This window comes from Falco peregrinus, chromosome 9, assembly GCF_023634155.1.
Source record: "Falco peregrinus isolate bFalPer1 chromosome 9, bFalPer1.pri, whole genome shotgun sequence".
NCBI classification, from domain to species: Eukaryota; Metazoa; Chordata; class Aves; order Falconiformes; family Falconidae; genus Falco; species Falco peregrinus.
Window position 1 is genome coordinate 12,799,320 of NC_073729.1, and position 16,649 is coordinate 12,815,968.

Genomic DNA, 16,649 nt, shown 5'->3' on the forward strand with positions numbered 1-16,649 from the left:
GAGCACCTCAAAAAGATTGTGGCTCATAGATAAGGCTCCACTTGAAGTAGATACACCTCTGAGAGACTGCAGTCTGTGGTAAGTCCAAGTCAGAGCAGAGGCAAGGAGAAGAGTTCATTGCTATGTTAAACCTGATGGTCTGGTTCAAAGGGACTGGGAATGGAGACTGTAATGGAAATACCTTTAAATTGTTGTAACTCGGGTGCACTTGGTGGGTAATGTGGAAGGATGGGGAATTCCAGTGTGTACCTCAAGGGGATTTGATTTGGGTGAGAACAGCCAATGACTTAAAATTGTATGATGTTAATTGCTACGTAATACTGTATGTCATCACTAAAATAGCTGCTATATGTGCTATCAATAGTAACATCATAAAATTATTCAGGTTAATGAAGAATTAGTTTGGATGATAGAATCTTAACAAATGCAGTGGTGATGGAACTAGAACTGCCTTTAGCGTGCAGGGGCCTGACATCACACACCAGCTCTTGCCCTCAAGGACTAGTTTGACAGATGGAGCCCAAAGTCATAGACTAAATGAACTCAGCAAACATTTTAGAGGCATGGCCCATAGACTAATGGAATGATATCTGTGTGTATATATCAAGACAGGAAAGGTGATGGCAGTTAACTGGGTTGTATCGGGTATCGTGGTACCTGGACATGACATATAATATAGAATAAGGGATGGATACTGTCCCTGTTGCACCTGGGATAGAGTTAATTTTCTTCCTAGCAGCTGGTGCAGTGCTGTGTTTTGGATTTAGTATGAGAACAATGATGATAACACGCTGATGTTTTCAGTTGTTACTAAGTGGTGTTTATACTAAGTCAAGGACTTTTGAGCAGTGCGCAAGAAGTTGGGAGGGGACAGAGCTGGGCCAGCTGACTCTAACTAGCCAAAGGGATATTCCATACCATGTGACGTCATGCTCAGTATATAAAGCTGGGGGAAGAAAGAGGAAGGGGGGATGCTTGGAGGTGCAGCACTTTTTCTTCTCAAGTCACCGCTACGTGTGATGCAGCCCTGCTGTCTGGGGGTGGCTGAGCACCTGCCTGCCCCTGGGAAGTGGTGATAGAATGAATTCCTTGTTTTGCTTTGCTTGTGTGTGCAGCTTTTTCTTTACCTCTTAAACTGTCTTTATCTCAACCCACGAGTTCTCTCACCTTTACTCTTCTGATTCTCTCCCCCAGCCCACTGCGGGGGGGAGTAAGCAAGCGGCTGTGTGGGGCTTAGTTGCTGGCTGGGGTTAAACCATGACACATGGCTCTCCAGAGTGACTTGTTCAGGTTTTATTTATCCTTGGTTTAAAAGCAATACTACTGAAATTACTGATTTTAAGGCATGGATAGAGGTTACATGGGATGACTCAAAGTGATAAGACATTTTAGGGCAGTGTGAAAGGGGTAGGGAAGGTACAACAAGAATATTAAAACACCCTCAGTGTGCAAGGACATACGAAAGGGAGAAAAACATCCCTACAAAAACCAGCTTCAACAATCAACTTTTGTTTCTAAATTAACTTTTCATGATTGAGAAGAAAGCATGGCACTTCTAATATACTGGGTCAGGATGGTCATTAAAGCAATCCAGAAAAACATATGTAACTTGCAAGTTCACGGGCAGGAGGAACCACCACACAAAAAATTAGGATCACGACACCTTTAGGCTTCTATCCTCATGTTGAATAACAGGTCAAAAGGTGACAGGAAGAAATAGCATGTGGAGCCCAAACACCTCTAAAATGAATGATTACTGAAATCCACAGCTTCAGGGTAGGGAAGTCTTGATATGGCAGTAATTTATCTCTCATTTTTTAAAGCAAAACACACAGTTCTCTATTTCCAACTGAAGTCAAATTAACATACTCCTGAGTTGTAAGTCTTGTTTATTCAAATAAGTGTGATCTTCACATGAAAACAATACGGCAAAATGAAAAACAAATTGAAATAAAATACCTTGCTGACTGTACAGGCTTGCTTCGTGGTTTTTTTGAACATACTCTGACATATTCCTTTTTGTTTGCATTTTCAATGAACTTCACATACACTCGTTTATATTTTGTTTTTGCATCCCCAAAATACCCAAGATACTGAAAAAAAAATACACAAGTGTTTGTTAAGTACAATTATTCAGTTTAACAATTGAAAATTTAAACATTAAAGAAAAAGAAGCCAGTTTAAAAACGATTTGTTTATATACAAAGATGAGCCATGCTACAGCATTTATAATTCAAGAGAAATTCTCCAATGGATTTCTACATAATATTTAAAGTAAGAAAATAAGGCAAGAGGTGCTTTGGGCTTGATCTTCTCCCTTTATTTAATCCCCACCATGTGTTATCCCAAAAGGATTATCTGCCTGGAAAAGGGCTGTCTGTTGAAGTTGTATCCTATCTGTATTGTTCCCACTGTGGAAAGCAGTTAGTTCACAAGCCTGCTTCCATCGACTGTTCTGGTTGTGGAAACTTGTTCCTTTATGCAGTGTGACTGATACCAAAGAACCCATGCTGGAAAGCAAAGAATCTGCCCATGAATATATTTAGAGATAATTTTAGAGTAGGAGGAAATCAACAAAACCTTCCCCCCCACCAAGGATGCTTACTCAGAATGAATGTCAGAACAACATCATATTTTGTTTCCTAGACTTCCATTAAGGAAATCAATTTTCATGAAGCTTCATAAGGAATTTTTAAGACTCACACTGTTAGTAGCAGCAAACTCTCTCTGTCCATCTCGCACTTCAGGAACAAACTTTTGCAATAAAGCCTTCTGTACTTTCCATATAGCTGGAGGTTCTTTTCCTGTTTGCAAAGCAACCTGTAAGAACATAAAATTATTTGCTAAAAACAGTGCTTACTTTTCTCCCAAAAGTGTTTGTGCATTATATTTTTTGAGCAAGTTACCCAGGGATAAAATTGAAAAGCCATTCAAAATTCCAAACCCTTAGTCATTAGTTGCATCAAAACATGATGATATGAACTACAGTAAGTATAACGCAATCCACAAATTTTACTTTCACAGCGCTGGAGTTGTGCCAGCCAGCTTTGCCTCTGCTGTGATGTCTTAACTCATGTACCATGCAACTGAGCCACAGAACTTTGTTTTTTAAACAATATAACATCTTTCCAATTTTTTATTCTTTTGCTCTAGGAAATATTTTTAACACAAAAATGCAAGAATCACAAGTAGCAAAAACCTTGCAAGTCCCTAGAGATTCTGTAGCAGAAGCCCAGGTACATTACAGCATGATATTTGCACTAATGTGAAAAGAGATAGTTCAGTACAAATAGTAAATTCAAAAATTGAGTAAATTTAAAATTCAAAATATCTCATAACATACCTTAATCAGATTTGTGAGTGACACAGGAATATTTTAAAACTGGTAGAACTTGTCTTATGTGACAAAGCCACAAGAATTAATTTGAAACAAACTCAAGGGGATGAACGCATAGACAAGTAATCAAAAGTATTAGAAATTAATGGTAAAAATATTGCTGGCTACCATAGTAACAAAAGGAAACGTAAACATGCAGAAGATTTTAAAATGGAGGAGCAACAAGAACAAAACAACATGACAAGGAACATTCCCATGAACTCATGTGAAGCGCTGTACTGGTTGATTATGGAACCTATTTCTTGTTGGAATAGCAAGCAGAACCTCTTCCAAAAAAGAAAAGAGAATTCCAAGATCTTTTGCAACAGTTCAAAAAACACTTCCTCAACATCATACACTGGAAAGCCTACTATTATCTTAAAGAAAAAAAAAAAGGGGGGGAGAGGGGGAACCCCACACAGTAGTCAACAGCCTATGAAAAATTTATGCTTTTTAATAATTAAAATAGATTAATTCCAAGTTCTAACAGAGGTTACCAGCACATAGATTTACTTTATTATGTATGTAGCATTAAATGGGTCATGTACATACAACAGATATTCATAACCTGCACTAGAAAGACACCTTCAAGTCACCTTGGCAGTGTCCAGGGAATATTAGAATAGGAACAGAGAAGTAACCTGCAGCCCTTCCCCTTTTGGCAGTGTGTTGAGGCAAAATTCATATGCAGGATTTTTTTATTACCCCATCCCACCCCCAGCAACTATTCAGATTACCTTTAGCGTCTCTATATCTTCAATCTTCACAACAAATTCATCACGTTCTCTGTACATGCCCTCTCCTCCACTGTCCGTATTCTCCTCATCAGTACATCCTTCTATTGCGACAGTTGCCTGTATTTTTGCCAATTGGTCTGAAGTCACAACATCCTGTTGAGCTACTTTTAAGGGGTCAGCTGGATTCGTTTTCTCCTGCACATTGACTACAGGAGCAGTTTGTGGAGATTCCTGCTTTATTACAGCACTAGCGGTGGCAGTGGTGGCAGCAGTAACCGCCGCTTTTTCAGCTTCTGAAGAAAAAAATCCAAATTTTAGTTAAATTATCGAGGATTAGCAACATAAAATGGGAATAGATTTACTTTTCTTCTTTTCTGTTACAAGACATATTAAAAAACTATTCTAGGAAAAACACCTGTTCTAAAAGAAGCATTATCTCGGCCACAACTAAACCTTAAACAAAACCAAAATATTGTAGCTGGTATACCTCTGTTTGTATTAAACTGCTGCATCTGTTAGCATCTAGAAATAACAAAGATGAATGCTTTAGAAAACAATTTTTCAGTTACAGACACGATCAACGGGAAATAGTTGCATTTTGTGTGACTCAGCAAATGCAACAGTAAAGGTTACGACACTGAATCATGTTTCCAATCTGCAGATCAGTAGTCTTTTTAAATTGGATTAAGGAAAGAGAAATACACACAAAATAAGAAAATATTTGCTGTATGACTTTTGGACATCGATCATTTATATCTGGTAACAATGTAACTGGAAGTTCTAGATTTAAACTTTGGCAACATTCTAGTAACTTTTAATATTAACAGAGGTGAGCAATGACAACTGATTAATACAAAACAAAGAAGGGAAAGAACATTCTTCTCTATGCCAAAGAACCAAAGGAAACTCCCACCTTTCAAAATTATTATTCTTTCCCACCTGAAAAAAATCAAAATCCTTTTTAATTGTTACTTTATACTCTTTTATACAAATTACTTTTAACACTGACCTGCTGATCTAAAAGAAATTTAGCGATATTAGCTATAGCATAATTATTAGTATCACTTAGGAAACTGGCTTCAAACTTAAGATAACCATTTTACAGCTCTGTTACAATCAGTGTTAGTTGTTGACTTTTTCACTTGAAAAAACAAAAAGATAATGTGACATTTTAATCAAAATTATTCAAAACAAATTATTTCAATACCAAATTAATGTGTCAATACAAAAGTTTTATGCCAGATATGTGAAAATTCATTAAATCAACTCAGTAAAGTTGCTAAGCTATGGAATATGTTCTTCTGGATATATCATATCACATTATTGTAAAGACATTGTATTTCCTTGTTCAGTGAGAGCTATGACAGCTTTAATTAGACACGCTATTATTAGTTCCCCAAGTATATCTACACATTCTTCAGAACAGCAGATGAATGTACATACACTACTTAATACTACAACAAAAGACTGTTTTAATTTTGTCTTTCCATACTTATGTGCAAAAGCAGACAGAAGAGAGAATTACTAGAAAAATCTGCAAAACGTCAGCAGGTATGAAGTCATTGCTAAGCATCTTGTGTAACATACAATCTTGTATATAACAAAACAAGAACGTGAACTCAAGAAATTGGTGGTATAGATATTACAACCTTATGAATAATAAAGACGATACAATAACATTGTAAAAGAAATCATTGCAAATAAAACACTAATGGAAATGCCCACCCAACAAAAAACATTTGAAATACTTCCTCAGCAAGTTGTACATAGATTGTGGCTTATTAACATTAACAAGCTCAGCAAGAGGCTTCACACCATGGCACTGTCCATATTTTAGCTTTCTGGAAAAAAAGTCACTGCTTTCTTGTTTAAAATACACATTCAACTGAAATGATTCAACACGAGGGACTTCATCTTCTGTAACAGCCTTTCCAAAATGCATGAACTTAACATAATTTAATAGAAATATATACAGAAGAAAACAGAACAGTAATTAAGATAAAGTACTGTTAAGTGTATCATACATTCTGCGATCTTTTTTGGTATTTTATGTCTGACTATTATAATTGAAGTTCAAGTGTGTGATGCATTTTTCAGTAATCATGTCAACCTTAGAGAAAAAAAAAAAAAATCTCCCTCTCTCCTTTAACCTAAAAAGAGAAAAAATTACTTCATTCTGTTTTGTTAAGAATCAGCCCATGGGTCGTGGGTCCTGAGAAGCGTTTAAGAAATATTTCATTTTCTGCCTGTGATTATTTTGGAAGGTAATGGTATTTCTCTTGAATTAATACAGTTATGTGATGGGTTGGATAGTTTTTAATTGCTTACCAGAGAAAACAAACTTCACAAGCTATGAACATCACATACAGCATAAATGTAATACAAGTGAAACAGGAAAGTGTGTGGAAAACCATTACTGTGGTTGTTGCCTGCCCCTCCCTGCCCAAAACAGACTTTTTTTTTTTCTTTTGCTAGCAGCATATCAACACGGAGCTGCCACACTCCTGATTAATATGGCTGAAATCAGAGTCAAATGACTCCCATCTTGGACGAGACCAGCCAAATCAGTGCTCAATTTAAAGTGCAAAAATATTTTCATAAACATACTCTGTGCAACTCTTATCATCGCAGAAAGCACACGTTTAACCCTACTAGAAAGAACTTAACCTCTGCTGATGGTCATTATTAATATGTTCTCTTGCCAGAATTTTTTAAAAATAGATTTTAAACCGCTGACATGATGGTTTGTTGAGGTTTCCAGATGAAAACTGTATTTTAGCATTCTAAGCCAGAGAAAATTATTATTCCAATTCTGGGCTAAAATAACTTTTTGTCATTAGTAGAGTCCTACTTAGTAGCATCAGAAAGTTTATCTACCTATTTTTCTCATTGTGGAAAACACTAGCTTAGTTCATAGCCAACACACCTTTTGAATAGAACTCTTTAATTGTCACTGTAATTAAAACCAGGTTCAGGTAAAAGTTTTGATTGGTTTTGACGACAGCTAAAAATATCCTTTATTTTTCCCCATCAGCTACAGAAATCTCCTCCAACATAGGTACTTGTACTGTTTTACCTGATTTGTTCTTTCTATCAGATGTATCATCCAGGGCTGACAATGCAGTAGAGATGCTTTTCTGAAGATCGTGGTTACCCCCCACAGAATCATCTTCATCAGAAGAAAATGAAGGCAACGCTTCTAAATTTTTCTTAAGTTCTTCATCAACTTTTTTGGTTGGACTTTCTCCACTAACCTCAGCAGCTACAGGTGCTGCTGCTGCTGGCTGAGGTTTTGCAGAGGACTGTAGACAAGGGGCACGAACTATTTGGGTAACTGGTCGCCTAGTCCTGTTTGGCATTCGTACAGCTGGAGCTGAAAACTGCTGCCTAGGCCCAGACTTTAGAAAGTCTAAAAAAGATGCGATAAATCCTGTTTTGACTTCAGGCTGTTTTTCTTCGACTTCTTTAATTTTTTGCCTCATTCTTTCCTGATGCTGGTAAGTATCATAACAACTTTCAGAAACAGGAGAAGAGTAAGTCAAACATGACTCATTTCCTCTTGAATTTTGACGTTTACACTGTCCGCTTCTTTTTACCTGTTTCTGAAGTGCACTGTCATCTTCTGCAGCATTTCTGGTTTGGCTTTTTCCTTTGCTTTTTTTCTTCTGAAGGTTCCCTGCAGTTAAATCATGGCATTCTTCTTCACTTCTACTAATGGTTCCATCTCCACTTTGGGGCACAGATAGTGGCTGCAATAGGCCCTTTGACTGGTTACCTGCTCCCGTACCATCATCGCCACCCATACTAAAATCATTCTCTGAAGCAGCACTTTCTTCACTTAGGCTCCTACCGCTTGAAACAAATTCTGTGTCTCTTGCATTCAGTGTACCATCAGCAGAAGCCTCATTATCTTCTTCAGATTCATGACTGATGCTAGACTGTTTCTTAACTGGAACAGCCCCTTGTTCTTGCTCTTCTTGACCAGGGCCAAGGGCTGGAGAGGTCATTCTTGTTGGTATGTTTTGATCAGAGGTTTCAATGTGTTGTTGATCAAGGTTCACAGGTTTTGTCTGTATTGTTGACACGGGTGTAAGATTTATAGTAATTTGGCCTCCATTCAGAGAAATATTACTTATGCTGGCTGGCTTTCCAACTACAGTAGGTGATGCACTGAAACCAGAAGACAAATGTCTTACATCCATTGATCGGAACTGTGTTTTAGACTCCTCGCTGTTTTCAACAGACTGGATTTCCTCTTCGTTAGAAGCCGATTTGGCAAAGTCAGATGGTGTCACTCCACAGGCAGCTGCTGTTGCTGCTAAGATGTCATCTACGTTGGATAATATATTCCTCTCATCACTGAGAAGTATAGATTCTGGGAAACATATTGAACTTAGAGAAACAAACTGATTTTTGGAGTCATGTTGATTTGTCTGAGTAAAATGATCTTTTGTTGTCAAATGCTGCTGTAGTGGTTTCGAGGGCTCGGAAACGTCCATTTTCATTACTTCTGAATTCTGAGCATGAAGCTGTTGCTGAGAATGACCCCCATTACTTTGAATTATATGACCATCCATCTGAAGGAACGGATGCGTCACCTGCTGAGGACTCTGTATTCTTTGCACTTGCGGTGATACCTTTGCTTGTCCTAAACCTGACTGCAGTATTGACTGATGAAGAATCTGCAAGTCACAGGCTGACTCCAGAAGTACCTGTGCACTGGGCAAACACAGCTGATGACCATGTCTTAAAGCATGAGGTTGAACCTGCGATGGTGTACTAATGACTTGGCCTTGCTGTTCTTGAGCTTTACTTTCATGTACCTTATGCATAAGAGAATGTTGCTGGTTTAGCTCTTTAGCACTCACAGTTACTTGTGTTGTTTGCATTAAATTAGCTGTCTTTTTCATATCATGGCTTAGGCTAGTGATATGGCCAATATGTTGTGAAAGCTGTTCCACAGAATTGACCATTCTTTCATCTTTTTTTGTTCCTTGAAGAGCAAGTCCAACAACTTGATCTTCAAGACGAGAGTTACTTCTGATTACACTTTGAGAGTATCTGTCATCTGCTTTTGAGACCCTATAAGATGCATCCTGAGCACCGATCTCCTCATCAGTTAGCCTTTGAGTGGAAGATTCCAGAGTAGCTTGCTGTTGCAATGCCTGCATATCCTGCATTGATAATTCCTCCTCTTGTTTTGACGAGGCATACAAATTAGAGTCAGACTTCCTTTTGACATATGACTTGGTTTCTGAGGAAGGCCTGTTGTTCTGCAGTGTCTGTGAATGAGCTGGGGATGCAAAAGGAGGAGACTGGACAGATTGCAAAAACTTTTGAGACTGTGGAGAGGAGGATTCTTGTGATTGAGAGTTCTGAGAAGAATGTAAGGAAATATAGCTCTGATTAGGACTCGAGGCTGGAAGAGTTTGTATCCGAGGAGAGGAATTAAAGGAAAGAGAAGGTGACGTTAATGTTAAAGACTGCCCTGAAGAATAGCTTTCTGAAGGACTAACAGCTGATAAAACTTGTGATTGAGATGAAAAACTAACTTGGGATTGGCTAACTGGAGATAAACCCTGAGAGTGACTGGAAGAGTAGCTCTGAGATTGGCTGACTGAAGAAAGTTCCCTTGTTTGCCCAGAGTAGTTCTCATTTGGAACCGAAGTCAGTACCTGTTCCTCTGAGGAGTAACTTAGAGTCTGACTATCAGAAGTAATAGTTTGCGATTGCCCAGAAAAAGTCAATGTTTTATACAGCGAGGGCAGCTTCTCAACCTTGCTGGATGAGAAATCCTGTGAGTGACTGACAGGTGGCACATTCTGAGCCTGGGATGAAACATAATTTTGGGACTGGCTGACCGACAGGAGGCTTGGGAGCTGTGCTGTAGAATAGATCTGTGCTTGGCCTGTAATGACAGAACTCTGGTTTTGTGCAGTTTTGGCATAGCTTTGTGTCTGCACAGTGGGAGCTACACTTTGAGGTTTGGGGGTCTTCGTTGACCTTGGAGGCTGCTTCGTGGAACAGTTTTTCACTTTTGCTGTGGAAGCAGATGGAAAACCAGGAGATGGAATTGCAGATGTGTACGACTGAGCAAGTTCCACTGTGACTTGAGAAGTCTTCTGCTGTGGTCCTCCATTGCTCACCTGAGTAACATCTCCAACTGGACTGCAGGATAACGCTGAGTGCCTAGACGTATCCTGAAAATTCACTCCACTTGTACTCGTTAAATAGCTGTGTAAGGAATGCTGTGAAACAGTCAGTTGAGCCTGAACAGACTGAGTACTTGAAGGCCGCTGATGGTGTTTAATAACACTACATTCTCGCTGAAGTGCTCTATCGATGGAAGCAGTGGAACCAGTAAAGACAGGTGTGCTATACGCCTGAGAAACCTGCTGAGCTCCTCCAAGAGTTGAAGGCAACAAACTAAATTGAGGTTGCAAAAGATGGGGTGCAGATTCTTGAGCAGAACGATATGTTGATGACTGAGGTGGTATACTGGTACTCAAAACAGAACTGCCTAGGCGCTCAAATGTCAAAGCAGTTGGAACAGTGCCTTGCGATGTTTTAATCTGTAATAAAGGATCATGGGTAGTTAAGAGACCATTTGACGTAGCACTGAAAGTAGTATCTTGAAGAGTAAGAGAAGGGGTAGTAGCAAAGCTTCTGCTGCTGAAAGTGTTGGGATGCTGATAGGCTGATAAAGCAGATGTTGGTGGAAATGTTCCAGAGGTTGGCAAAGCTCCAGTAACAAATAGTTCTGTGGCTGTTGAGGAATGCATACCTGGAGAAAACAAAAGCAAAACAAGAATGGGAAAAGAGCATAAGGGAGCTTTACACGATACCACACTCTGCATTTCTGTAACTGATTTAATTGTAAGATCTTAGAGCATTTACAAATATAACCTTCTTGAGGATCATCACCCTTTTCAACAAAAATATATAAAGGGAGGAACTTGTGGGTAATTTTCAAATTGGAAGTGCAAGTTATTTTTAAGAATTCCAAATTCTATACCTACAGCAATTTGCCAAGGGAAAACTTATATCCTTAAGATGCAAATTGTAGATAAAAAAAATGTACAAAATTAATTCTGCTTTGCAACTGAAGGCTCTTTATTAGTTTTTATTTCCGTTTAAAAAGAAATTCACAGGAGAGGACGAGCAATCAAAAGCCATGGACACCTTTAATATACAGTAAAAAGGAAAAATTACACCTTACCAATTGTAATACATACACAGTGAAAGGAACAATTCTATCTCCTGCATTTACGCCCACCAATACTTTTATAACTCACTTTATGTGAAACATTTCAAAGCTTACAATGAAATAGCTAATGGCCTATACACTTTGCAATATATGTTTGTTAAAGGAGGGCTTTGACTTTCAATACAAAAAATAAATATTATTTTTATGCTTTCTAAAGTGACAGTCCAAAATACCCACAGACAGCAACTATCTGCACAGCGCAATAGCAACTATCCAACTGAAAGGCATAATATTACTTATTTGTATGACATCCTGGCTTAAACAAGATTTCTCAACAGAATATACTACTTCAACTGAAATAAGAGTGTGAAAATCTCTTGCAAGCTTTGGGACTTACAGCAGTGATCCATATCATACAGTGCTTTTCACCCTGTAGCTTGCAGATACTAGTGAAGTTTGTATACTATTTCTGAAGTCTAAGAATGAAAGTGAAGAAGGCAAGTTTATTCTCAGAGAGGATTAAATTTCTTTTAAAGAAATCAATTTCCACTGGGAAATGTATAAGGGTATGTAAATTTGAAAAAATTAAGATTTCTGGTATAATTTGACATTTTTCATTTCTTGGATACTTAAAACAGGTTTTAGCTTCAGATCATTTAAAAATAAATTAAAAAAACTCTCCATAAATAAAGCTTGTTTGGAGACAAATACTGCATTAAAAAACTGATTTTCATTTTAGAATATATTAAGTCCTCTTAAACTGTTTGCAACTTAATCATACAATTGCTTTGGAAGTTTCAGATGAAGCTGCGAAAGAAAGTCTTTGTTTCTCCCTTTCAATTCAAGACAAATTGATATGAAGAGATGTGATACTGAAGGAATGCCAAGGTATTTTTCATTAGTCAACAATAAGGTCTTTCTGAGTAAGAAAGCACAAGCAGTGTTTTAACGCTCCCAGCCCATTCTAAAAAACTGCAACATCAGGTACAACTGAGCTCTCTTTTTCTGTTCCGCAGCACTAACACAAAGGTAGGGGCACCTGGAAGCATCAAAGAAGGGGAAGAATTTATATCTGTTTTAACTACAGATGTTCATTTCCCATCTAACCTGTATTTTTCCATTCTCCTCCATGAATTAGAGCCCTTCCTGCTACACAGGTAATTTCTTAAACTAGTCAAGAGCCAGTCACAGAAGCACTATTATGGCAGAACTCCTGAGTTTCGTATTTTACTTTTGTAGAGGATAAAACAAAAGGTATGGCAAAGGTAGCAAGTTGTGTGCACAGACACTCCCCACTACTAAGAAATCAGAACACTGGTAACACATCCCACATATCGAAGGAAGACTTGGTGTCCACTATAACACACACACACACACACTGTTCCTCTTTTCCCCCCCCAAAATCAGCAGTTGCAGCGTTTGGAGAAAAACCCAAACTAAAAACCCTTCTTAAAGAAAAGTCACCTTGAAGAGTGAAGAGCACGTGTTTTCCCTCAACAAAAAAGTTTGTAAAGACAAAGCTCTCAAAAGACACTTGGGAGGATTGAGGGATACAGAAAAGCAGCAAAAGTATTAAAGGACAACAGAAAGCTCAGAGAACTGGTAATATTGAAAATGGGCTTACTGATGAGTTCTTAGTAATGAGTACTGAGAAGTCTCTCAATCACTGGTATCAACATCATACCCGACCCAGAGCATGTCTCCCCATTCTTCAGAATTCACTGTTAGGCAGGCTGCAATGGAGAAAATGCTAGGACGAAGAGAAAAAAAGATTTCTTCCCAGCTGACAATCTGATGTGAGGATGGGTCATCACAACTCTAAACACCACTGATTTACATTAAGATTTTTTGACAGACTAACAGTGTGCATCTTCATCTGTGGTCCCACATATCTGCTTTTGTCCATGATGAACAAAATGCCACATTCTCTCTTTTCAACTTTTGGTAGCTCTTCATAGAATGCAGCTGCACATTACACTTAAACAGACCAAGTGCAAACCATCTACAAAAGGATTATTTAACTCTTCCCTCTTTGCACCTTATGTCTCCTCCCTAAATCAAAACCAGCGATTATACAGCTGCACCGAGACACAGATCAGTGGAAAACCATCCCATCAAAGGAAAAAACCCACCCAAACGTTTTCTGTCAGATCAGTGAGTAGATCCGATTCATTGCACAGCTGCATAATCACTACATAAGATTAACCATAACTTGAAGCTACCCACAGATGCAGTAGCAACACTTATCTTGGTGTGGCTGACTATAGCTAGCTCAAAATATGCAGTTTCCTGCTCTGCACAGAAGGCTGACAGATGGGGGAGGTTTATAAAAGGCAGTCTGCCAAAAAAGACAGCATGTCTGTTTATTTGTAAATTAGATCACTTATTTCTATGCAACATGCACCTCAGACCTTCTTTTTGAGAACATCTTGCTCATTACTTCTGTATACAAAGGAGCTAAAGTTATCCATGGACTTTTGGTAGTATCATACAAGAACTATGACAGGGAACAGTGTTTGAGAATGAAAGATCTGCTAGGGTGTACAGGTAGTCTACCTGAATATGCTTATGGTGTTAGCGAGACTAATTTCAAACAAAGATGGAGGATAAATTTGACTTGTTAGACAAAATAATACCCTAGACATGTAATTCCCTTCTAAACAGTTAGAACGTCTGCTCATGTAGTTCTTCTGCTAATATAACTGATTTTGAGATTTTTAAATACTGAAATGGAAAAGAGGCAGAAGACACATAGCCTTTTCAGTTAGCCAGGATATTTTTGCTCCAAATTCTCCCAAACAGTCGATATAATCATGATAAAATTTTATTTCAAAAGAGATTTTTCACCTGTCTGCCAGGAAGGAGCCCTGAACTGTGGTAAGAGGGTAGATCCTGAAGAGACTGCCTGAGCAGTACGAGACTCAATAGCAGAGAGAAAATTCATAACTGAAGAAGTTTCCTTAGTGTTACTTCCAGCACTGTGCATACTGGTATCAAATATTCCTGAAAGACCTAGATGAAGATGGAGGGAAATGAAACAAAACAGAGAAGTCAGAGGAACTTACAAGAAGCTCAATCAAATAACAAGGATAAACATTCATAATTCACTACAAATAAGCCATGAAACATTAGCAATATTATTACAGTACATTGATTTTTCAGTGTTTCACTGCTTTACAGTGTTGTGACTGTACACAGGAACTTGCGTATGCATTCTAAAATCTATTATCAAATGTATGTCAAATATGATGCTTAAAAACAGTATTGAGGTACACCAGTAAAACTCTCCCTTCATCTGAAGATTCATTGTTCCATCATTTTTTATTTTTTTCTTTACATGAACTGTTTAAACATTCCGAATTCCTTCTGAAATGGGTTCAGCTTCTTTGTATCAACCTTTTCCCCACTTTGGGCCACTTGTAGCAGTTTTGACTTCTCTGTAGGACTGGCACAAGAAAAGGGGTTTTGACCGCATTCTGTTTCAACAAACAACTTTGTGTGTTTCCTGTGGCTCACACCTTTCAATGGCAGGGGCCTCAATGGGAAGCAGTGGTGAGATTGAGTTTTTTAGTAACTAAGAGTACATCAAGACTGCAGGGTCTGCAGCCTGAAACTTTCCCTGCAGTTCTGACCCTCCACCATCCTGATGGAGGCCTAGCCAAGAGATCGCAGATTCAGTCAGCACATAAGCTCAAGTATCTTTCCTTAAACACTGGGTTGCAAAGCGAACGTGAAGAGGTCATGCCCTCTTCATGTTACATCCCGATGCAGATGTAACACTACCTAACCTGCTGCTATATTTAAAGTAAATTTTAACTTTCCCCCAGCATTATGTCTTACTTTGCACATGTAAGTACTAGCAACAGCATGTTCCGACTTGCATTGGTTTTGCTATCTGCTTTAGTCTAAAAGAACTGGCATGATTTCTGCAGCTGGCTTCAAGGCATACTTTTGGCCCTTATGCAAAGGCCAAATCCTAAAAAGCTGTATTTTAAAGAATAAATGTATCTTCTTTAAGAATCAATAAGCTACTGAGCATAACTCCCCTTACACTTCCCTTTCTACTTATGACATTTTGATATAAGCTAACATATGATTGTTAACTTTCTATTACAAACTCAGCTTTTCTAATACCGCTCGCCACAACCTGCAGGACAAATTCCCCCTGATTATAAAATGCATAACATAACAGTTTGGGTTTGGTTTTTTTTTCTTCTTTAGCTGTTTAAGCTGTAATTTCATGATATGGACAGTTACCAGTAGGATGGTGTGTAGTAGAGTATCCGGGAAGCTGATGAGAAGCTGTGTATGTCTGTCTGTGAAGATCTGTTTCTGAATGTGATGAATGTCCTCCTCCATAGCTTAAGCTAAGGAAGAAATTAAACATTATTAATAAAAATATACAATTATAGAAACAAAGTACAACCATGAAATCCCAACCACAAGCCAAAAACTTGCAGAAATAAAAGAGAACACAAGACCAATATCTGATAGATGTGGTTGTGCCAGGACATCACTAAACATGTTAAGCAGGTAAAAAAAGTACTACAAAACCTAACAAGCCAAACAGGGGGGAAAAAACGCCAAACCCTTACAAAAATCAAAATCAACCACAGAAAAGTTTACAAAGCACTAGGTCAGAAAGACAGAGGTCTTCCTAGTTCAACTGTAAGAAACACTGGATGGACAATTTTTGTAATGATTTACTGATGTAAAGTCTGCAAAGCAGACTGCTGCAAATACATGCCCACTTTAACATTTCAATTTTCAATTTCATTAAAACTTACAGGACCATATTTAATACAAAGGCTGAAATGAACGAGAAGCTGCAGGAGCAATAGGGTTTTTTAAATGTTATTAACTTTAGCAGAATTCTAACAACATTGACAGTGAAAGCACTAGCAAGTGGCAAATCTTGGTCTTCAGACCTCTTAGCATTACATATAAGTTAATGATCCACAGTTTTTATTTAACATTTTGAAATGAGACATCTAAATTAACATGATGTTTTAATCAGGCTTAATGGAAGCAAACTGAATGCAAGGCCCACACAAGAGCAATAATGCAGAAAATAAAGAAATGCAATCTAAACATCAAGCAACATAAGGAACCTGCCAAAAGTGCTAATGATTTCCAACTTAAAAGTCAGAAAAAGGAGGGGGAAGCAAAACAAAATCCCAAAGCTTTCAAGCTTCCACAGATTCAGCTCTGTACAGCACCTGTCAAACTGAAAACATGAAAGCCAGCATAACCAAGTAACCATTTATCTTCTCATCTTGCCTTCTGGACATTAAGTTTATAGGTAGCTGCTACTTACTCCAGTGCACAT

The 16,649-nt window shown here is 38.1% G+C and overlaps 1 protein-coding gene across 4 annotated transcripts in view; it reads right to left on the bottom strand.

Annotated features, from left to right (window-relative positions):
• The window catches only part of QSER1 (glutamine and serine rich 1), a 46,621-nt gene that overhangs the window by 13,300 nt on the left and 16,672 nt on the right, over positions 1–16,649 (bottom strand). Inside the window, exons 2-7 of one of the 4 annotated variants that reach the window (XM_055813652.1) lie at positions 15,578–15,687; positions 14,168–14,332; positions 7,190–10,897; positions 4,114–4,406; positions 2,704–2,820; positions 1,960–2,093 (exon numbers count right to left, since the gene is read on the bottom strand). In XM_055813652.1, coding sequence (XP_055669627.1) covers positions 1,960–2,093; positions 2,704–2,820; positions 4,114–4,406; positions 7,190–10,897; positions 14,168–14,332; positions 15,578–15,687 — 4,527 coding nt within the window. Of the gene's footprint in view, positions 1–1,959; positions 2,094–2,703; positions 2,821–4,113; positions 4,407–7,189; positions 10,898–12,944; positions 13,071–14,167; positions 14,333–15,577; positions 15,688–16,649 lie in introns of those variants that run through there. The other 3 variants (XM_013294488.3, XM_027778431.2, XM_055813653.1) reach the window with 3 other exon arrangements.